This window comes from Heterodontus francisci, chromosome 40, assembly GCF_036365525.1.
Source record: "Heterodontus francisci isolate sHetFra1 chromosome 40, sHetFra1.hap1, whole genome shotgun sequence".
Classification (NCBI taxonomy): Eukaryota; Metazoa; Chordata; class Chondrichthyes; order Heterodontiformes; family Heterodontidae; genus Heterodontus; species Heterodontus francisci.
The window spans coordinates 17029969-17053583 of NC_090410.1; the positions used below are offsets into that span (position 1 = coordinate 17029969).

The 23615-nt window shown below is 43.7% G+C and overlaps 1 protein-coding gene across 1 annotated transcript in view; it reads left to right on the forward strand.

Moving 5' to 3' along the window:
* The window catches only part of LOC137353168 (ryanodine receptor 1-like), a 535610-nt gene extending 531855 nt beyond the window's left edge, over positions 1-3755 (forward strand). The window contains exons 106-108 of the mRNA XM_068019216.1: positions 463-563; positions 1772-1823; positions 3660-3755. Of these exons, the coding sequence (XP_067875317.1) occupies positions 463-563; positions 1772-1823; positions 3660-3755 (249 nt within the window). The remainder of the gene's footprint in view (positions 1-462; positions 564-1771; positions 1824-3659) is intronic.
* Positions 3756-23615: the final 19860 nt, after the last annotated feature.

Below are 23615 nucleotides of genomic sequence, written 5' to 3' on the forward strand. Positions count from 1 at the left end.
TTTTTCCCTTAGCGGAGGGATCAATAACCAGGGGGCTTAGATTTAAGGCAAGGGGCATGAAGTTTAGATGGGATTTGAGGAAAAAAATTTTCACCCAAGAGGGTGGTTGGAATTTGGAACACACTACCTGAAGGGTACCTTCACAACATTTAACAAGTATTTAGATGTGCACTTGAAACGCCATAGCATACAAGGCTATGGGCCAAATGCTGGAAAATGGGATTAGAATAGATAGGTGCTTGATGGCCGGCACAGACACAATGGGCCGAAGGGCCTGTTTCTGTGCTGTATAACTCTATGACTCTTTCATTCATTTTCAACTTCGCATTAATGCCAAACCTTCAAAAAAAATTCATTTAACTTCTGTGATGTAACTTTTCTCGTGCCCTGTTGTGTAGTAACAACTTTAGTGCTATTCTGTTGTTTTGATAATCACTTCTTTGTCTCTGTTTGATTTAACAGACCAAATGCTTCATCTGTGGAATTGGCAGTGACTACTTTGACTCAACGCCACACGGGTTTGAAACGCACACTTTGGAGGAACACAACTTAGCAAATTACATGTAAGAAATTAGTTTGGCAAATACCTCTGGTAGTTAAAAATTGTTAATACAATGTATCATAAAATCAGATACATAATTAACATAAAATTATATGGAAATGACAGGAAAAAGACTATTTAGTTCAACCATTCCATGTTATTTATTCTACACTCAAACATTTGACCTAATCCCATGTGCCTACTCTATTACCAAACTCTTTTATTCTGCTTTTCTTCAAATATCTATTTTTAAAAGTTGGCATGGAGCTCTACTTCTATCATTAACTCTGGCAGTACATTCCAAAGTGTCTCAAACATCAATGGGGTGGGGCAGAGGCCCTGTTGCCCAGTGATCTTGCTAGGGACAGGATAGGCCGACAACAGCCTTCCTCCCCAGAAGCAAATTGAGGGGGTACTTAATTAGCCTAAGAAGGATCATTTTAAAGTCTTCAAAGGAACAGGGTTCCCACCTCCTAATAAAGACTGGAGAATCACTCTGGGGATTGGTGCGGGGAGGGCAGAGGCATGGTTACCCCCGCCTTTTCGGCCCATGCCGGGAGCCCTGCCTCCAGCACAAAATCCAGCCCAAGTTGTTTAGTTTAGTTTTAGTTTAGAGATACAGCACTGAAACAGGCCCTTCGGCCCACCGAGTCTGTGCCGACCATCAACCACCCATTTATACTAATCCTACACTAATTCCATATTCCTACCACATCCCCACCTGTCCCTATATTTCCCTTCCACCTACCTATACTAGGGACAATTTATAATGGCCAATTTACCTATCAACCTGCAAGTCTTTGGCATGTGGGAGGAAACCGGAGCACCCGGAGGAAACCCACACAGACACAGGGAGAACTTGCAAACTCCACACAGGCAGTAACCAGAATTGAACCCGGGTTGCTGGAGCTGTGAGGCTGCGGTGCTAACCACTGTGCCGCCCCGTGTGTGAGTCCAATACCACAGCATGGATTCCCTCTATATCCCACTGAATAGTGCTTTTAATTTTTGCAGTCTTAGAGCTTCATCAGCATCATAGTAGGCACTGTGGCCAAGATATGTGAGTGTTTACTCTAGGTACTGACCTCCAGGCAATAGCTTCCAATAGCTGTTGTCGCAAGACTCAGAGTTTTCTCCTCAACTGCACGACTGGTACATGTTTTCAACCTGTTGGTTGCAAAATGATTCATCTACTCTTAACCTTTCAAGTTCGTAACCTCTCTGTTTCAGGTTCTTCCTGATGTATCTGATTAATAAAGATGAGACTGAGCACACGGGTCAGGTATGTTGTCTTTCTGGTCTTGGCTACTTGATGTGTTTACACTAGTAACGCTTGGCCTCATTAATGAAAATATTTTGAAACATTTTCGTTAGCTCAGTAGGTACCCTGGCCATTATCCAATTATTTGATCAGGGTAGAACTATAACAATAAAAAGGATCAAAACTTGAACATGCAGTCAAAATTACAAAAAGCCTTTGGAATTGCATAACTTCAGCATTAATACCTTTTTAAAAGTCAGTAACATTATTGGTAGATTGGGTCGATTACAAAAAAATAGCCTCACTAAGGATAAAAGATGCACAGGCCAGTATGGAGCCTGCGGCTGCTAGTAGGAGTGTCATGGGATGGGGGTTCTGATCCTAGGATGGAGTCTAATCCTGATCCGGGCCGGAGGGAGTCCATTCCCAGGGAAGGATGTAAGCTTGGAGAACCAGGGAACAGGGGAGCACTTCTGATCCTTCTGGCCCACAAGCAATACCATAAAGGCACTTACTTTTTTCCCCAAAGCTGTCGTCGCCTCCCTTGAGCTGCCGTGTTTCCCGAGGCCCAGGAAACCAGATCAGCCAGGGTTAAACCTGTAAAGCAGGTTAAATGTGAGGCTCCGAGCCTCATTAAAATATTATAATGGCCAACCTGCTGCCTGGGAGCAGATTGGCTGCCCACCCTCATCCCTCCTCTGTGAAACCTAGATTGGGCAGGTTGAAGGTGAGTTTGAGATCTTTAAAATTTTAACATCCCACCTGACCCTAGCCCATCCATTTTTGGGGTTTAAAATTATCTCCTTCGTGTCAGAGGTTTGAGTTTTGTGGAAAGCCTGAAGAAACTTCGGTTTTTCAGGCTGTAAACGGATGTTTGTGAGGTGAGCTTACAAGTGCTTATTTAAATATTTAAGAAAATGGAAAAGGTATATTTCAGTTAAATAGTGAATATGGACAGGGGAACATTTCCAAAGGGTAAAATGTAGATTGCAGAGTAATATCAGGAAATTCATCTAAAACAAAAAGTGATCAATCTATTGACTTCCAACAAAATGAGTGGAGATGAAAACTCTGGAATCCTTCAAGAAATAATTGGATGCTGAAATGGGGGATTTCAGGAGCTTTCTGAGTAGGTGAACTGAGTTAGGCTGAGCTGCCTTCCACATTGTAACAATCCTAAAATATGTTTCAACAAAATTTATTTTTCTGATATTTCCAGCAAAATGCCAGAGAAAATCTTCAACATTGACCAGAGAATTTATGACTCCATGGGAGCAATTTTCATCACTCCTTTGAGCGCAATGGGGCAGTAGCATGATCAGAATAGCAATGCAGCTCTTGCCATTCTTTCCCACCAATGTCTGGGTCTTTGCCATTTTGGTAGGCCCATTGAAATGGACAGTCCAGACACTCAGCCAAAAATAGGTGACAGCCTTATTAGCCCGTATAGATCAGGGTCCTCTGACGTCAATAGGACCCTGATGCAATTTTGAAGTAGCAGTGAGCGGTGTGTTTGCTATTGTCCCTACAAAAAATGACTCTGCCCTGATTCCCAGATCCTCCATGGCCATCCCACAGGATCGCATCCCTACTTCGCTCTAAACTTACCAGCACCAGCTGGAATGCACAGTTGAACCACCGGATTTCCTGCCCCCTCCAATCAGTGAGCAGCTAGCCAATAAATGCAGCTCGGGCCTGACCATAAATGTGGTATATGCCTTGGGCTGTTTGCATCGGGGGGACAGTGGACTCGTCTTCCCACCTCCCACCCAGTGGAAGTGGTCACTTGAAAAAAAATACACCCATGTTTCTGGAGTAAGCTACAAACTGATCCAATCTTATCCCTATTTTCTGCAGGAATCCTACGTGTGGAAGATGTACCAGGAACGATGCTGGGATTTCTTCCCTGCTGGTGACTGCTTCCGAAAACAATATGAAGATCAGTTGGGATAAAGGAGTCGTTGTAGCTGATATTGCACTTGTAATGACCTATAAATTCTATCTGGTTCCTTGTTTAAGATTGTGGAATGAGTGTCGCCACTTTTACTGTAAGAGAAATGCTTGTAAAAAGGACAAATACCGAAAGTGGATTTTATTACATATACAGTTTTTTAAACAAAATACCTGGGCAGGATTTGACTGCATATGTAAACTGGACATGCTGCTTTTGCACACACAAACCAGTTAATGAGCCTTGATATAGATTTGTACTTTAGTATACATTGAAAAGCCTGGATAAATATTTTGTGTAACTTTTTAGTGAATGGGGAGAAAGGTTGAAAATAAGTGCCTTAGCCTTATCCTGTAATAAGTTAAATAGAATGAAGGCCTTTTATTTCTTTTCAGTTGTGCTGGTATTGGGCTGCCACATTTCCGCAAACTTTGGTAGTATAATTGGAACCATAGTAACTGCATCCTACTTTCAGTACTAATCACTTAAATAGCCATTTAAATTCAAGCAGCCATATTGTACTTGCAGTATTACTGATCACAGTAATTTTTGGTATGGAGTTCCCAAAATCAGACTCTTGTCATTAAAAGATATGCTAACTAGAGCAGAAAATGTGTTCAAAAAACAAATCAGATATTTTAAACTCTATACCTAAAAGCTCCCACCTGGGCAGTATTTTTTGCTGGTGCCCTGAGCACCTGTTTATAATGATTGCCAAAACGCATGCATGGATACCAGAGCTGGTCGTCAGGGTTCACCCACATGAAGACGGAATGTACTTTTTAAATTGATTTTTAAAATGTGCTCTCCAAGCTTAAATATTATATTGGTGTCCTGAAAATGTTTAAGTTGAAATAATTATAATTAAATTAATTCACTTTGTGGAAGTATCTTTAATCAAATATTTAATTTGCTATTTATGTTGACTCAAACTGCTACTCTTATCTTTCCTATGTTTACGATGTGTTTGATGAAAATTGTTATGACAGATGCATCTTGTGTATAAGAGGAGAGGATGAGTTATTGAGCAGCCTGCTATCAGATATATACAGCACCACACGTCCTCTGGAATAGATCCAGACAATGCTTTGTTGGCAGATGTTTCAAAAATGGCTGCAAAGGTTCCTTTCTCCTCATTATTTTGGAAGGGTTGGCACTTAGAAGTCCAGCTTGGTTTGCAATTTTCAATCAAATTGACTTTTATGCAAGGATAGGAATGTGTTTTTTTCCCAAGTGATGTGGCGACTTAGAATTGAACATTTTGTGAATCCCTATTGAATGTTCCTCTCTAAATGTAAAAGCCACCCAGAACAGCAGATGAACACTTACCTCAAACTGTGTTCACATAAATCCAATTAAAATTGTTTTTCTTAAAAAGAGAAGCATTTATATGCTGTAAGCTGTTAACTATAGGAAAACTGAAATGCAAACTAACTGATATTAATGCACTTCACAAATAAGGCTAAAACCTCACTCTATGGCCTTTCCTGTATCGTGTTCAGTGCCAATTCTTCAGCCAGTTGGCTCTGAAAAATAATCTAGGTTGCATTTCCAGAAATGTAGCAAAGTACAAGAAGTCAAATTATGTGAATGGATCTAAGTTGACAAAATTCAACTTGCTTGAATGTCTGCACTAGTTATAACCCATAAAAAGTTTAACTCTGGTAAAACCACCTTAGTTCCCATCTCCACTTACGCAAATAAAACTAGTTTGCTAGTCTATTGTTGTTCAGCGATATTAAGGGGGAAATTAAGCAGGGTAGCAAATATGCCTTCTGATGGTGAAAGAGTTTTAACTGTTCAATTTGATTAAGCAAAGATCAGTAATTCATGTCAGGCAATTTTGTTGTTCATTGTATTGAGAATTTTGAAAGAACTAGAAGATTGACAGACTCCTGTGAACCAGATTTACAGCTCAAAGCGGTGTTCCAATGCCATGCATTTCTAAATAAACTGGTTAAACACTGCAAACTATTTTTCTGCATTATAGTCTGTCATAATTGCATGATTTTCTGACTGTCAGACAAAGGCAAAACTGAAAATCTATTTGTGAATGAAAATAAAATTGAAAGCATTTGTATCTGTTCAGTCCATTGGTATACTCCTGTCAACCTCACAGGAAATTCATCCAGGGTGAAATTTCACAGTACTGCATTAACCTTTCTTCATCAGCACCTCCCAAACGCGTGACCTCCACCATCTAGAAGGACAAAGACAGCACCATTGCCAAGTTCGCCTGCAAACCAAGCACATTCCTTGAACATATATCACTGTTCCTTCATCGTTAACTGGGTCAAAATGGGAATTTCATACCCATCAACACTGTGTATTGGTTCAAGAAGGCTGTTACGAGCTCACAGGGCAACGGTCTTGCTTGTACTGTGTCTTTATTGAACTGAACTTGTGATGGCTGCCTGCAGTGAGTGCCTCATGGTAGAGATCACATGACTATGGCAAGTCAGGAGGTACATTAGTACAGTGTTACATTTCTATCCCAAACATCCCTGTTTTCACATAAAAAAACAAAACAAAATTGCCCGCATTAGCATTTACACTGTGAGTTGCCCAAGTTACCCACTATGCACACAACTGTTCTCATGCATTAGCAATTCGCTATTCTCACCAGTCTCTGCACATGCGTTGCACACACGGTCTTTAAATTGTGCCAGTCTCTTAATGGTGTGTATTGTCGTTGGCTGTTCATCTGGGTGATTTTCCTTCTCCGGGCAGTGTCGTTCCGTGTCACTTGTTGCCGCAGTAACTGTTGTTCCATCTCTATTGTTAGGGTGCTGTCTCTGGGACTGATGGTTGATCTGTGGTCTGTGCATACGGTGAGTTCACATCTTCCTGATCGGCCGCCTGCAGTGACGGAATAGCTTCTCCAGTTGTGCGTATGTGCATGCAGTTGTGACGGTATATCTGGTCGGTCACTTCCACCACATACAATCGAGGTGACAACTGCTCTGCGCAGGTCCCAAGTTGCCACTTGGGCTGACTCTTGTTGAAAGCTTTGTAGGTTTGTACCCTGACTGGCTCTCCAATGCTCAATTCTGGCAATGGTTTAGCAGTTTTGTCAAAGTGAAATTTGGCTTTCTGCTGTTTCACCTGATTTTGTCACTCACACCTGTAACTACTTCTGGCTTCAGTAGCTTTTTTGCTATTTGAAGAGTAGTTTGGGTGCGGCGTCTCATTTTTCTTTGTACTGGACGACTTTCCATGCCGTCAGTAGGTGTGTTCCTCCACTCGAGGATTGCCTTGTGTACATTTGTGCTGGATTTTCTCAATTTCTTAATGATTCCTTTGGCAATTTTCACTGCCGCCTCAGCCTTTCCATTTGACTGGGGATCGTGTGGAGATGATGTATGATGTTGAATTTCCCAATCCTTTATGAAGCGGCTGAATTCTTCACTCGTAAACTTAAGGCCATTGTCGCTCATCACAATGTATGGAATGCTGTAACGACCAAAGTATGTTTTCAGGAATTCTACAATCTCACCGGTAGTCATTGAGGTCAGCTGATCTACCTCCCAGTAGTCAGAATAGTAGACTACGGTGACAAGATAAGCCGTTCCTGCGAGAGTGAAGCAGTCTACTCCCAGCTTCACCCATGGTGTGTCTGGGATGTCGTGTCATCAGTGGCTCTTTAGCTTGCTTAGCTTGGTACTCGTTACACGCACTGCACTGGCTGATGTCTTTAATTTCATTGCTCATGTTTCTTCTCTTGCTTTCCTCAGACTTGACTCAATTCCTTGGCCGTTTGCATGGATGCGCTTTAGCATCTCTCCTCTCAACTCCTCAGGGATAATGACTTTATTTCCTTTGTACAAGATACCATCTTGGGCTGTCAATTCATCTCTGTATGCCCAATACGCTTTTGTGACTACAGGAGTGTCCTTGAAGCTTTCACGCCATCCTTTCATCACTACTCCTTGCAACACTTGGAGAGTTGCATCTTGTTGGGTAGTTTGCTTGACTTGAGCTTGTCTGTCAGATTAAATGTGTCTGCTGGGTTGATGACTTACAGAGCATGTTGAGCTACAGCTTCACATTGGATCTGGAAGATTTCACACACTGTCGTAGCATCCTCTAACTTTCTTCATAGGGAGTGCTGCTCTCGACAGCATGTCAGCGATGTACATCTGTTTCCCTTGCTTGTATGTCACCTCCAGATGATATCTCTGTAACCGGAGTAACATTCTTTGCAGACGCTTTGGAGCAGATAGTAGCAGCTTAAGGAAAATGCTTTGAAGTGGCTTGTGGTCGGACATGACTGTCACTTTGTCTCTTCCAAGTAGGTATTGATGAAAATGTTCACAAGCAAAGTCAACGCCGAGGCATTCTTTCTCGATCTGAGTGTAGCGTCGTTCGATTTATCTTAATGCCCTGGATGCAAATGCAACCAGTTGTTGATGCTGCATTAGGGTTGCTCCACATCCTGTCTCCCTGGCGTCACACTGCAGGGCAACTTCATTTACATCATAATATTTCAGCACTGGTATTGTCATCACTAGTGGCTTGACTTTAGTGAACGCTGCTTCTTGTTCTGTGCCCCAATACCACTACACGTCCTTGGAAGTGAGTTGGCATAATGATTCACACTCTGACAACAAATTAGGCAAGAATATTGCTAAATAGTTGATGAATCCAACAAATTGTTGCACTGCTTTTACATCTGGTCACCGCATCGCTGCTACTGCTCTCACCTTTTCAGAATCTGGGCGAAGACCTTTTGCTGTCAGTACGTGACCTATGTACTTGACTTCAGGCATCTTTAATTGCCATTTTTTTGTTGTTCAGCTTCAAGTGCATCTGGTGAACTCTGTCTAACAGATGCACTAGATTTTGATCGTGGTCAGCAATGGCTTCTTCCATTGTGTTTCCGCATCCATAAACTAGCAGATCATCCACTATAGCTTCCACTCCGGAAGATCACTAACTATCTTATGCTATCTGGGGTCTGCATGGATACTCCTCTGGAGCCATGGAAATGCCACACAGCAAACTGTGTCCCGAATGTAGTTAAAAAGCTTCTGATTTCATCCAGTAACCAACGTTCGCATCTAAGGTAGTGAAGATTTTAGCCTTTCCAAGTTGTGGCAAAATTCCTTCAATGGTTGGCATGAGGTACTTATGTTTCAGAGTTTTATTTAGATCCTTTGGGTTGATGCATACTGTCAACTTTCCAGGTTGTTTCACTGCTATCATGCTTTTAATCCATTCTGTAGGGGTTGTCACTTTCTTGATTACTCCCTTTTCCAACTCTTCTATGTTGTCCTTCAGGATGGCCTTGAGGGCAGCTGGAACTTTCCTCAGCAAATGCTGAATTGGTCTAACCCTCTCAACTACTTCAAAATGATATTCTCCAGGAAGACATCCTAAACCTGTAAACACATCATTGTGCTCCTCTCGGATCTGTTCCGCAGTCGATGGTTTAGTGTGCTGCAACACGTTGCAAATCTCTTTTTGAGAGTTACCAGTCCAAGCTTTAGACTTGCTCCAGCTGAGATGAGTGGTTTTTGCTTGCTGTCCATGATCTGGATCTCCAGATCTTCATTCTTGTCTTTGCATTGGGCTCTCAGAGTAATTTTTCCTCTCGGTACTAGTGTGGTGCCATCATTTGGCCTCAGCCTTACTTTTGAGGGCTTCATTTTTGGATCGTGCAGTTGAGCCACTTCACACAGGTCTATGAAGGTCATGATGATGTATGACACACCGGTGTTGATCTGACACTTTATGTTGACTTGATGTTCTCCTGCAGTCATCATTCCAACAGTCACAAACCATTTATCACCTATCGAACTGACTGAACCAACCTGTTTTATGGTGTATAGAGATCCATCAGAATCTTCGGCTGATTTCTCTCCAGTGGCCATCTGTACCTGCTTATTGTGCTTCCTTCTAGTCAAACACTTGTGTACAAAATGATTCGGCTTCTTGCAGTGAGAATACTGCTTTCCTCATGCTGGACATGCCTTTTCCTGTGTGTGATGTCCTCCGCAGTATTTGCATCCTGCCCTTTGTCCATGATCTTTCTGTCCTTTCAACCTGGAATGTCTGTTCTGCCATGAATATGCTCTAGCTGTTGATTTACAACCTCAACGCTACTGGACATGTTGCTTGCCTGAGAATCAGTTTCTCTTCTCTCAGTAGATATACTTTCACTGCTGGATCTCTTAAGCTTATTACAACCTTTCCTTTAATTAGATCATCGTTTAGTTGCGCAAATTCACAGGATTCTATGAACTGTGTTAATACAGTCATATATTGATCAATGGACTCTCTTTCACCTTGGGCCCTAATATTGAACACATACCGTTCATGAGTTATGTTCACTTGGGGTTCAAAGTGTGCCTTAAAGATTTTCAAAATTTCTGCTGTCGTCTTTTTGTTCTTCAGAGAGATTTATTGGTGGAAAAAATTTGTAACACTCTCTCCCCAACAGTGATAAAGGTGTAACTACTCGTAGTTGCTCTGGTTTGTTAATTAAATCTGTCGCAATTTCATAATTTTGCCATTGCGAGTGCCATAACTGCCAGTTCTGCTTCATATCACCTTTCATTTCAACCGGTGCTGGGAGAGGAAAATTTTCAGCCATTGTGTCTTACCCAGTGCTTTCTGCTGTGGCCTCCTCTTCTGTGGCTTCCTGTGGCTTTTAGCAGCTTTCAGCAGCTCTGAACATCCCTGTGTTCCTCTTTTAGTAGCTGTGCTTCTATACAGCTCTTCAACACTCAATTGCAGCTCCACTCTGACACCATGTTCCAAGCTCACAGGACAACAATCTTGCTTGTACTATTTATTTGTTGAATTGGCCTTGGGATGGCTGCCTGCAGTGAGTGCCTCATGGTAGAGGTCAAATGACTACGGCAAGCCAGGAGGCACATTACTACAGTATTGCATTTCTATCCCAAACAAAGGCGGTCCACCACTACCTTCTCAAGCAACTAGAAATGTGCAATAAATGCCAGCCTTAGCAACGATGCCCATATCCCAAGAATTAACTTTTAAAATGAACGAAAGTGAATCGGCCACCCATTTTGCACCCCGCCTGATTCTCTGCCCCATTCAAGTCAAGGCAGTAGTATAAGCAAAATAGTTACTGTACAAATACATCAAAAGACTGAAGGGTCCATAACCAATTGAAGAGAGCTGTGCCTTCCCATTAGCTGGATTTGAGTTATGGGAACACAATGTCCAGTGCCCTCCAGAATCCTTCCAATCGCAACAGTGCTCAGCAACACATCAACAGTGCATCTGCAACACATTTCTGGGCATGCACATTGTGCTAATAGAGCCGGTTTTAGTCTTTTTTTTTATTATTTACAATTAAAGAAATAGATGAGCAGTGGGAAAAAAATAGATTTATGTCTTAGCTTCATTAATGTATTTGGAGACATTTGTTGCACTGCATTGTTAAAAATCTGTTTAATTCTGCAGCACAATATAAAGAAATTTTTTCTCTGAGGGTCGTGAGTCTTTGGAATTCTCTTCCTTAAAAGGCCATGGAAGCAGAGTCTTTGAATATTTTTAAGGCAGAGGTAGATAGATTCTTGATAAGCAAGGGGATGGAAGGTTATCGGGGGTAGGTGGAAATGTGGAGTAATCAGTTCAGCCATGATCTTATTGAATGGTGGAGCAGGCTCAAAGGGCCGAGTGGCCTACTCCTGCTCCTAATTCATATGTTTGCATTGTATGTTAAACAGTTTTACTGGAGGGCAGTCTTTTGAAGCCCCAGTGCAGTAGATCATGGAGTGGTGAACAACAGGTTGGTCCTACAGTCCCCCCACCCACTGAGAAATTAGTTGTGCCAACGTAGGAAAGTACCTAAGGAGAGATCAGGTGTACTTTCACTGAAAGTGAAGTGTCATGCCCAGTAAAAGCAGATCATATTCCTACTTTTCAGGTACAAACTTTACTCAATATGGAATCTTTGAAATTGAGTTTTCCTTGAAAAAAGTTCAAACGACTGGCCTGTGAATTCAAACTGTCTCGCAACGACAAAAGGATACATTCCAGACTAAGAGCTGTCAACTACACCCATCCTGAAACCATCAAGCGATATTCCCAAATTGATGGTTTTCTTCTGAGACAAAGAAGGTGTGAAGTAGACACATTATAACAGAATAGTCCCCATTCAAACACTAATAGATAGCATAGATTCCACATCCTGCTCCATTGTGTGGTCACACCAGGATGAGAAAGCCATGTGTTAACTAAAAGAAATTCTAATTTGATGGATTTTGCCCTTAAAAGGTGATCCTTGGAAGAGAGAGGAGAGATCACAGAAAAGTCCAGCCTAGAAACCCTGCTGCTAATTCTACACTTCACCTTGGTGCAGCAGAAACTGAAAGTTTCTGAAAGGAAACTGCCATCTCCAGTCTGAAATCTTAATCACCAGAAATCTACACCTCCTCAACAGGTTTGACTACAGACATCCCAGGCCTGCATCTTTAAAAGAGACTGTTCTACTCAGAAGATTCAACAGGTTTATTGTAAACTGTGAACACCTACCACACCATGAACTCTTCTCCTTTGCCTTCTATTAATCTTCTCCTAAGAGTGCATGCGTGCGTAAGTGGTGTTGCAAACATTTTGAGGAATGAATATTCAATAAATGTAAACCTGTAAGAAAACCTGTCCTTGTCTGTTTATTTGGCAAGTAAAACACTCAGGCTAACTCATCATTTTAAACAAAACATGACTGCAGTCAGCTGGGAGGTGAACAGTGGGAATCACCCACACCCCTTACCACCTGTTCCCATCTGAAGGGAAAGTCAATCAGGGCTTCTGTTGTACAAAGTTTCTGTAGTTGGCTGTAGAGTGGCATTGGCAGGAGCCTGGGATAGCTCACCCTCTCAGCCACAGCTGGTTCAAGACAACCGGAGGCTAGCAGCCAATAAAGAAAAAAGTGCATTTATACAGTGCAGTTAACAACCCTAAGATGGCCTGTCTTATAGCTTATGATGTACTTTTTTTTTTTTGAAGTGTCATCACTGTAACCTAGGAAATACAGCAGCCAATTTGCGCACAGCAAGGTCCCACACACACAAATGTGATAATGACCAGATAATTTATTTTTAGTGATGTTGGATGAGGAATAAATATTGGCCGGGACACCCGGGAGAGCTCCCCTGTTCATCCAATAGTGCCATGGATCTTTTACTGATAAGTGAAGTTCCAGACTTCCAGAAAGGCACACAGTGATGAAATGAAAAGGGGTCATTTGTTGCAATTAAGGTCAGTGGAAACAGCATGGAGAAATAGAAGATAATGAAGTACAGGTTACTCAAAAAACGTTTGTACCACAGTAATGCAGAGCCTCTGCTCAGTGGAAATGAGGTGATTCTCTTCAATACTTGATCAAGACATGCTACGCAAAAGAAAAGTGAAAGCGCAAAAAATAAAGAAAACTAACAATGGTTAATGGTACAAATAAACCTTGTACATAAAAAATGTACACTGGACAAATCTTTCTCACAATTGGCTAGCATAGTTCAAGAGCTCCAGACAGTCAAGTAAGCTGCTGTACCTCTTGCTGGCAAAGGACTGCAGGTTTGCCTTTTGTAATTTCCTGATACTGGGCAAAAATACCATATGCAGAAGAACCATTGATCGGTAGAGATAATTCCTGTTTGGATTGCAGGTTATCAAAGCCTGGTCAAAAGCACAAGCTTCAGACCCTAAGGCAGCAGCTATCTTCTGGTGGAAAGTGCTAATTCTCATCTTGGTTTGAGAGACAGTGACAGAGGTCCAGTTGTGTGGTCACAATTAAGAAGGGGACAGTTTGTATGCAGTGCCTAGTGTTGCTCAATCAAACCAGTGGCAGAATGCCGCATATACTTTGCACCACAACGGGATCTCTCAAAACCACATGCGGGTCATCGAAGTGAATGTTCACAGGCGATGAGAAGTTGTCATCGCAAATGCTGGAAATAGAGGATATGCCAAGCATTTCTAATTGATGGACCTAATCATGTTGTGTGGTATTAAATTCTTCTCTAACTTCTCTGAAGATTTTTTTTTCTCACCAATGCCTTGCCCAACAATTCTCTCTTTTCTTTCCCCCAGTCATTGACTTCTTGGCAGGAGCTGGTTCCATAGTCACCCCGAATACTTTACCCAGCTGGCTGTTGTTCTTTGATGTGAGCCTTAAGAGTAAATGCTGGCTATTCAACTGGAACAGTATCAGAACTGAGCCTAATCCTGTCCTCACTTGACGTACACGCTCAAGCATTGAGCAGGGCTTGCTGGATAGCAACCAAGGGCTAATTGATTCTTCCCTTCATGGCCTAGTGTGCTGAGAATAACTCTATTATCACTGCCCTAGTAAAGATCAGCTAACAGACTGGTGATCAAACTTTGGGCTTCTTGGCTTAGCTACTTATTAGAAAGGTGTTTTCATTTTTTAGGGGCAAAAGTTTTCAGTGCTATCCATACTACGTGCTGTAATGGGCACTTTAAAATTAGAAATGGCACACAAATAAGAACCTGCTGTTATGTTGTCTCGAGAGGAGTCAAGTCTCAGCAGAGGGACAATGAAGTCCCAGCTGAAGCCGAAACAAAATCTTGTAATCTTCAGGACTGCTTCGCTCTTTTTAAATTTTCAACTGCCTCTTTTGGTATTTTTGGTATTTTGCTCCCTCAATGGCGGAATCCATTGCCCAATGCCCAAGCGTTGTCTGTGCAAGACGGGTTCTTTGGACAATGAACCCCTCACTCAGGAAAATGGGTCAGAATTGCAGAATTGGTGTTGTGACAATGGATGAAAGACTTGCTTCAGTATGATACCACTATGAAGAGGAAGAGAATCCAGCCTAACGTATCTGCACTTTCAGGAGGTGGGTACCTGGTCATGCTTCTATGCTTTTCACTAACATCTGCATCAAGGAGAATAACAAAGTAAGTGAAAGTTTCAAACACTCTGTGCTACTAGCAGGTTTTCATGTGAAGTTGGCAGCTGACCAGATGATCATTGTCCACAATTTTACATCCATTGAAATCAGTTTTTCCCAGATTCTTTTGATTATAGCTTGTGATTGAAGCAGTGTAACCCAGCCTTGATAATTGGCTAGTTTCGTAGTCTCTCTCCAGAGCCATGACATTGCAATTGCTGTTAGACTTTTGCTGAATAGTACATTTGGAGAATTCCAAACTACCGCTCTCAAGATTTTAGAGGTACTAGGCTAGTGTCTTCTCCCATAGGACCAGATTATAAGCATCCAAACCCATCTGAGAGGATTCAGTGAGATAGCAGAATCACAGCTAGGATTGCCATTTAGCATTGTAACTGATGTTAACGGCCATTTCTGTATTGATATAGCTTTACAAGATTTCTATAGCTTAACTGAATGTCTGATGCAGGAGCCCTTTATGTCAATCAAAAATATCACTGAAGAAAAATTGATTTCTGCTGCTAATTAAAAGGAGAAGGTTAACAGGTATGACAATATAAGTCACACCAGAGATTCATTGAAGTCAACTAATGCATTATTTATGGATTTTCAGATCAAGTTGTATTGACCTACAGAATAAAAAGATCTTTCCCCTTCTCCCAAATACTAAAAAAACAGTTATAGGCACTCATAAAAAGGACAAACTTTGTTGTGTCATAAATTCAGGTTATAAACTTCCAGGATGTTTAGATAGCTGTTGTGGTGAATGTATTTTCTATAACAAGGACTTTGTTTCCATTACAACCCTTTTTTTTTATTCGTTCATGGGACGTGGGCATCGTTGGCAAGGCCAGCATTTATTGCCTATCCCTAATTGACTTGAGAAGGTAGTGGGAGCTGACCTATTGAACTGCTGCAGTCCATGTGGTGTAGGTACAAGCACAGTGCTATTAGGGAAGGGAGTTCCAGGATTTTGACCCAGTGACGGTGAAGGAACGGCGATACAAGATCCAAGTCAGGGAGGTGCATGATTTGGAGAATTTGCAGGTGGTGGTGTTCTCATGCACCTACTGCCCTTGCCCTTTTAGGTGGTAGAGGTCATGGGTTTAGAAGGAGTCTTGGCGAGTTGCTACTGTGCATCTTGCAGTTGGTATAAACTGCTGCCACTGCGCACTGGTGATGTTTAAGATGGTCGATGGAGTGCCAATCAACAGGGTGGCTTTGGCCTGGATGGTGTTGAGCTTCTTGAGTGTTATTGGAGCTGCACCCTTCCAGACAAGTGGAGAGTATTCCATCACACTTGTGTCTTGTAGATTATGGACAGGCTTTGGGAGTCGGGAGGTGAATTACTCACGGCAGAATCCCAAACCTCTGACCTAATCTTGTAGCCATAGTATTTTTATGGCTGATCTAGTTATGTTCTGGTGAATGGTAACCCCCAGGATGTTGATGCCAATGCCATTGAACATCAAGGGCATATTCTCTTGTTTGAGATGGTCATTGCCTGGCACTTGTGCAAATGTTACTTGTCACTTACCAGCCCAAGCCTGAACGTTGTCCAGGTCTTGTACATGTGGATACAGACTGTTGTGATATCACTTTAACAATGTAAGCACTCTACTGAGCATCACAGGAAGTTATTTTTTCTTCATTCATATGATGTGGGCATCACTGGCAGGGCCAGCATTTGTTGCCCATCCCTAATTGCCCTTAACAACTGAATGGTTTGTTAGGCCTTTTCAGAGGGCAGTTAAGAGTCAACCACATTGCTGTGGGTCTGGAGTCACATGTAGGCCAAAAACAGGTAAGGACAGCAGATTTCCTTCTCTCAAAGACCTTAATGAATCAGATTGTTGATTAATACAATGGATGATAGTTTCACGGCACCATTACTGCGACGAGCTTTCAATTCCAGATTTTTTTATTAATTGAATTTAAATTTCACCAGCTGCCGTGGTGGGATTTGAGCCCGTGTTCCCAGCATCTTAGCCTGGGCCTCTGGATTACTGTGACATTACCACTACGCCACCATCTCCCCCCATTGGTTGGAGTTGATCAAGACACCAAGTCACACATGTAATGCAGAGCTCTCTTGTAAATGTGTGACTCTACAAATGAAGAATCCACAGTTTAAGACCACTCAATTTAAGATTGTTTAGTTCCATCTTGCTACATAAAGGCAACAACACAATGTGGTGGCAACAGTGGCAGCATATGGTTTCTGAAGATTTTTTCGACTTTCAAGCGCACCGTCTTCGACATAGGTAGCAGCGTGTGGTCTCCGAAGAATCACACCCTCAACAACATGGCGGCATTGTGTGGTCTCTGAAGCAGCATACCATTCACAACGTGGTGATAGTGACACACAGGGAAGATCACAGTTCCAAGGCAACACTACTACAGAGAAGCTAAGGAATGGTACTCATGGGGACCAGCGATCTCTCTCGTCGTAGTCGAACACGGACACAGGACAGTGCAACCTATCGTCGGGGATGGCAGTGATTCGACACGGGGCAAGTTTGACAACCTTCAATAAAGTGACTGCATGAAGTGGGTTGTACAGATTGACAATGGCCGGAACGAAACAGCAGAAATCAGGCGGAATCGTGCTCGGGAACAGCGAGCAGGGTCGGTTCTCGTCAAGGCTGTGAATCAGCATCGCCATTACACGCCGTGTGATTAGTGCGTCATGGCCAGGGCCTCCCCGATCGCAGGCAGAAAGTCTGCGCTGCAGGCACAGATTCTGGACTTGGCTGAAGCTCGATGCTGCACAGTAGAGCTGCAAGTTTTTATTTCCCTCCGGGAAAAGGACAAGAAGAAAAGGTTGCAATTTAAAGGGGAAATCTCCATCTGCATTTTTGACACTGGAAATTTGGCACCATGTCCACAAAATATTCTTCTATGAATTGGAAAGCCCAAGACAACCTCCACACAATGAACTTTTTAAACAACGGATGAGTTGTGTTTCTTGCTATTAAACTGATAATTTTGTTGCTTAATAAAGAACCCTGGTTGGTGTATTTTATTCTGGGATAAAGAGTAGATTATATGATTGACTGTATCGGTAACTGAGTAAACATTTAAATACATACTGTAATCTGTGGAGAAGTTTTTTAAAAATTATTCGTTCATGGGATGTGGGCGTCACTGGCTAAGTCAGCATTTATTGCCCCATCCCTAATTGCCCTGGAGAAGGTGGTGGTGAGCTGCCTTCTTGAACTGCTGCAGTCCATGTGAGGTAGGTACACCCACAGTGCTGTTAGGAAGGGAGTTCCAGGATTTTGACCCAGCGACAGTGAAGGAACAGCGATATAGTTTCAAGTCAGGATGGTGCGTGGCTTGGAGGGGAACTTGCAGGTGCTGGTGTTCCCATGCATTTGCTGCCCTCGCCCTTCTAGTCGCAGGTTTGAAAGGTGCTGTCTAAGGAGCCTTGGTGCTTTGCTGCAGTGCATCTTGTAGATGGTACACACTGCTGCCATAATGCGTCGGTGGTGGAGGGAGAGAATGTTTGTGGATGAGGTGTCAATCAAGAGGGATGCTTTGTCCTGGATGGTGTCGAGCTTCTTGAGTGTTGTTGGAGCTGCACCCATCCAGACAAGTGGAGAGTATTCCATCACACTCCTGACTTGTGCCTTGTAGATGGTGGAACCAGAAAAGCCACTCTTCCCACTTTGGTCGTAACAGTAGGGACTTCCTAGAGTTCAACATTTTAGAGGATCATAGTAATATAAAGGGAAGAAAAGTTGGGAAAATAAGGAATGTCGAGGGTAAATGTGACATGGCAGCACTGTCATGTTTCTGGAACTTTCTGACCATTTTCCACAGAAGAGATTTGGGAATGATTTGCATTCAAATGGAGTGCATTTAAAGTAAAGTGTATTCAGACAAGTTGATAGTTGAAATGATAGTGTGTTTCGCAGAGACTGTAAATAATAAGCCTGTCTCGCGAATCAAAAAAAAACCTCACTCCCATTATTTTGGAAGATCTTTGGTCCCAAGTGCTCAGCAGCAGTATGACCTTTCGCTCATATTTGGACATTGGACAATAACAACAGAGAGAGAAACAGCCGGTGCAATCAGGGTTTTAAACAGAGAGCTGTAAGGGCAAGTTTTCACCAGGCTCAGAAATTTAGAAAGCAAGAAGCGCGTTAGAAATGATTTTGTTTCAGGCAAACAAGACCACCCATTGATGTGAGGCAGCCAAGTGCATTCATTATTTTGTATTATTATGCAAAGAAAAGTTTTGCTGGTTGGGCTAGGTGAGTCTGATCATGACTTTTGTTCACTTGTTGTGAAATAAAGCAACTTGATGATTCATATCCGAGCTGGTCTTACTGAATTTGTTCTTGGTCTCCAATGTGGAGAGGCGCAACTAGGGGCAGCGGGAAAAAACACAGATATCCAATACAGAATACATAAGGATACCATTGTTCCACTCCCAGCTTTTGCTGCTCTACAGTTTATTTCAGAGAAGTCATGAGTGACAGCTTTGGGAAGGTACCAGAAGGAACAGGTTACTGGAGGCACAGGAAGACGGTAGCTAACACTTCAACAAAGTTCCGGATCTCTGGATTTACAGAGGTTACAATCAGAGATGATGTTACATGCACTAATGCACTGCAGCAACTCACCAAGGTTTCTTCAACAGCACCTTCCAAAGCTGTGACATCTACCACCTGGTAGGACAAGGGCAGCAAGTGCATGGGAACACCACCACCTGCAAGTTCCCCTCTAAGTTGCACACCATCTTTGAACTATATCGCAGTTTCTTCAACATCATGGTGACGTAGTGGTATTGTCACTGGACTAGCAACCCAAAGACCTAGGGTATTTATCTGGGGATATGGGTTCAACTTGCACCACAGCAGATGGTGGAAGTTGAATTCAATTAATAAATCTGGAATTAAAAGCTAGTCTAATGATGGCCATGAAACCATTGTCGATTGTTGTAAAAACCCATCTGGTTCACTAATGTCGGAAGTAAATCTGCTGTTCTTACCTGGTCTGGCCTACATGTGACTCCAGACCCACAGCAATATGATTTACTCTTACATGCCCTCTGAAATGGCCTAGCAAGCCACTCAGTTGTATCTAACCGCTACAAAATCAGTCAAACAGAATGAAACCGGACAGAATGAAATCGACCAAGGCACCGGAATCAACGACAAACCCAGTCCTGCAAAGTCCTTCTTGCTAACATCTGGGGGCTTGTGCCAAAGTTGGGAGAGCTGTCCCACAGAATAGTCAAGGAACAGCCTGACATAGTCATACTCACCAAATCATACCTTACAGACAATGTCCCAGATACTGCCATCACCATCCCCGGGTATGTCCTGTCCCACAGGCAGGACAGACCCAGCAGAGGTGGCAGCACAGTGGTATACAGTCGGGAAGGAGTTGCCCTGGGAGTCCTCAACATCGACTCTGGACCCCATGAAGTCTCATGGCAACAGGTCAAACATGGGCAAGGAAACTTCCTGCTGATTACCACCTACCGCCCTCCCTTAGCTGATGAGTCAGTACTCCTCCATGTTGAACAGCACTTGGAGGAAGCACTGGGGGTGGCAAGGGCGCAGAATGTACTCTGGGTTTGAGACTTCAATGTTCATCAGCAAAATCCCACAGCACCAGAAGCTCAGGGTCCTGCTTGCGGACTGAGTGGAGATGTTCCGCCACGCGGTCACCCAGTCTGCGCTTGGTCTCCCCAATGTCGAGGAGACCACACTGTGAGCAGCGAATACAGAATACTACATTGAAAGAAGTACAAGTAAATCACTGTTTCACCTGAAAGGAGTGTTTGGGGCCTGGGATAGTGAGGAGAGAGGAGGTAAATGGGCAGGTATTACACCTCCTGCGATTGCAGGGGAAGGTGCCATTGGACGGGGACGAGGTGGTGGGGGTAATGGAGGAGTGGACCAGGGTGTCGCGGAGGGAACGATCCCTTCGGAATGCTGACAGGGGAAGTTAGGGGAAGATGCGACTGGTAGTGGCATCACGCTGGAGGTGGCGGAAATGGCGGAGGATGATCATTTGGATATGGAGGCTGATGGGGTGGAACGTGAGGACAAGGGGAACCCTGTCACGGTTCTGGGAGGGAGGGGAAGGGGTGAGGGTAAAGGTGCGGGGAATGGGCCGGACACGGTTCAGGGCCCTGTCAACCACAGTGGGGGGAAATCCTCGGTTGAGGAAAAAGGAGGTCATATCAGAAGCACCGTCATGGAAGGTAGCATCATCAGAGCATGTGCGTCGGAGACGGAGAAGCTGGGAGAATGGAATGGAGCCCTTACAGGAGGTAGGGTGTGAAGAAGTGCAGTCGAGATAGCTGTGGGAGTCGGTGGGCTTATAATGGATATTAGAAGATAACCTATCCCCAGAGATGGAGACAGAGAAGTCGAGGAAGGGAAGGGAAGTGTCAGAGATGGACCATGTAAAGGTGAGAGAAGGGTGGAAATTGGAAGCAAAGTTGATAAAGTTTTCCAGTTCAGGGCGGGAGCAGGAAACGGCACCGATACAGTCATCAATGTACCGGAAAAATACAGGTAAAACTGGGACCCATGCGGGTACCCAGAGCGACACCTTTTACTTGAAGGAAGTGCGTGGAGTTGAAGGAGAAGTTGTTCAATGTGAGAACAAGTTCAGCCAGGCGGAGGAGGGTGGTGGTGGATGGGGACTGGTTGGGCCTCTGTTCCAGGAAGAAGCGGAGAGCCCTCAAACCATCCTGGTAGGGGATGGAGGTGTAGAGCGATTGGACGTCCATAGTGAAGAGGAGGCGGTTGGGACCAGGAAACTGGAAATTGTCAAAATGACGTTGGGCGTCAGAAGAGTCTCGGATGTAGGTGGGAAGAGACTGGACCAGCGGAGAAAAGAGAGAGTCTAGATAGGAAGAAATAAGTTCAGTGGGGCAGGAGCAGGCTGACACAATGGGTCTGCCGGGACAGTCCCGTTTGTGGATTTTGGGAAGGAGGTAGAAGCGGGCTGTCCGGGGTTGTGGAAGCTGTAGAGCGAAGATCTCCAGAGGAGATGAGGTCAGTGACAGTCCTTTGGACGGTGGCTCGATGTTCGGTGGTGGGGTCATGGTCCAGAGGGAGGTAGGAAGAAGTGTCTGTAAGTTGGCGTTGAGCTTCTGCAAGGTAGAGGTCGGTACGCCATACGACAACAGCACCACCCTTGTCTGCAGGTTTGATGACCATGTCGGGGTTAGACCTGAGAGAACGGAGTGCCTCAAGTTCAGAGGGGGACAGGTTAGAGTGAGTGAGGGGGGAAGAGAAATTGAGATGACCAATGTCTCGCCAACAGTTTTCAATGAAGAGATCAAGAGCAGGTAAGAGGCCAGGGGGAGGGGTCCAGGTAGAGGGAGAATGTTGGAGGCGGGTGAATGGGTCTGCTGGTTGGGGGGAGGACTCCTGGTCAAAGAAGTGAGCCTGGAGGCTGAGGCGACGGAAGAAGAGCTCAACATCATGCCGAGCGCGAAATTCATTCAGGTGGGGGCGTAAGGAGATAAAACTGAGACCTTTGCTGAGCACAGAACGCTCAGCATCAGAGAGGGGGAGGTCAGAGGGGAAAGTGAATACACGGCAAGGGTTCAGATCAGAAGGGGTGGGGTCAGAGGGAAGTGAAGCGGAGGGAAGATCTGGAGGGGCATTAGTCCCCATCAGCTGCTGGAGCTTGCGTTCCTTAACACCTGAAAGGAAGAAAAAAAGTTTTTTGTTAATGCGTCGGATGAGACGAAAGATGAAATGAAACTACGGAGTAGAACAGCTTTGAGATAAGGTGAGGCGGTGCTGCTGGAGAGAGAGGTCCAGTGTGTACATGTGGCGGCACATAGCACTGAGTGTGGATCTCAGGGTGCGGTGAGAGTAGCAGTCCGAGGAACGTTGTGTTTCTCTGAGAGACCTGTGATCCTGGGTGGACTCCTCTCTCCTCGCTATCCCAGGCCCCAAACACTCCTTTCAGGTGAAGCAGCGATTTACTTGTACTTCTTTCAATGTAGCATACTGTATTCGCTGCTCACAGTGTGGTCTCCTCTACATTGGGGAGACCAAGCGCAGACTGGGTAATCGCTTTGCGGAACACCTCTGCTCAGTCCGCAAGCGGGACCCTGAGCTTCTGGTTGCTTGCCATTTCAACACTCCCCCCTGCTCTCATGCTCAAATCTCTGTCCTGGGATTGCTGCAGTGTTCCAGTGAACATCAACGCAAGCTTGAGGAACAGCATCTCTACCAATTAGGCACACTACAGCCTGCCGGACTGAACATAGAGTTCAATAATTTCAGAGCATGACAGCCCCCCATTTTACTTTCATTTTTAGTTATTTTTTCTTTTTTTTCTTCTTTTTTTCTTTTTTACTTTTTTACATTTTTTACAATTTTATTTTGCATTTATTTCATTTCATCTTAGTTTGTTCAGTTTGCTTACCCACTGTTTTTTTTCAGGTTTGCACTTGCTGCTGTTCAATATTCAGTGCTTTAACACCTAATCTGTACCAATGCTTTGTCTTTCAACACACCATTAACATATTGTTTGCCTTTGTTCCATGACCTTTTGGTCAGCTATGTGGCCTGGTCCAATCTACACCTTCTCCTTTGTTATCTCTTGCCCCACCCCCACCTCACTTGCTTATAACCTGTGACTTTTCTAATATTTGTCAGTTCCGAAGAAGGGTCACTGACCCGAAACGTTAACTCTGCTTCTCTTTCCACAGATGCTGCCAGACCTGCTGAGTGGTTCCAGCATTTCTTGTTTTTATTTCAGATTTCCAGCATCCGCAGTATTTTGCTTTTATATTAACATCCTGGTGAATCTCCTCTGCAAACTCTCCAGTGCAATCACATCCTTTCTATAGTGTGGTGCCCAGAACTGTACACAGTACTCCAGCTGTGGCCTAACTAGCATTTTATACTGCTTCATCATAATCTCCGAGGATTCATTCTTTCCAAGGGCCTCAAATTCTTCAGATTTTTATTATGCGAGCTT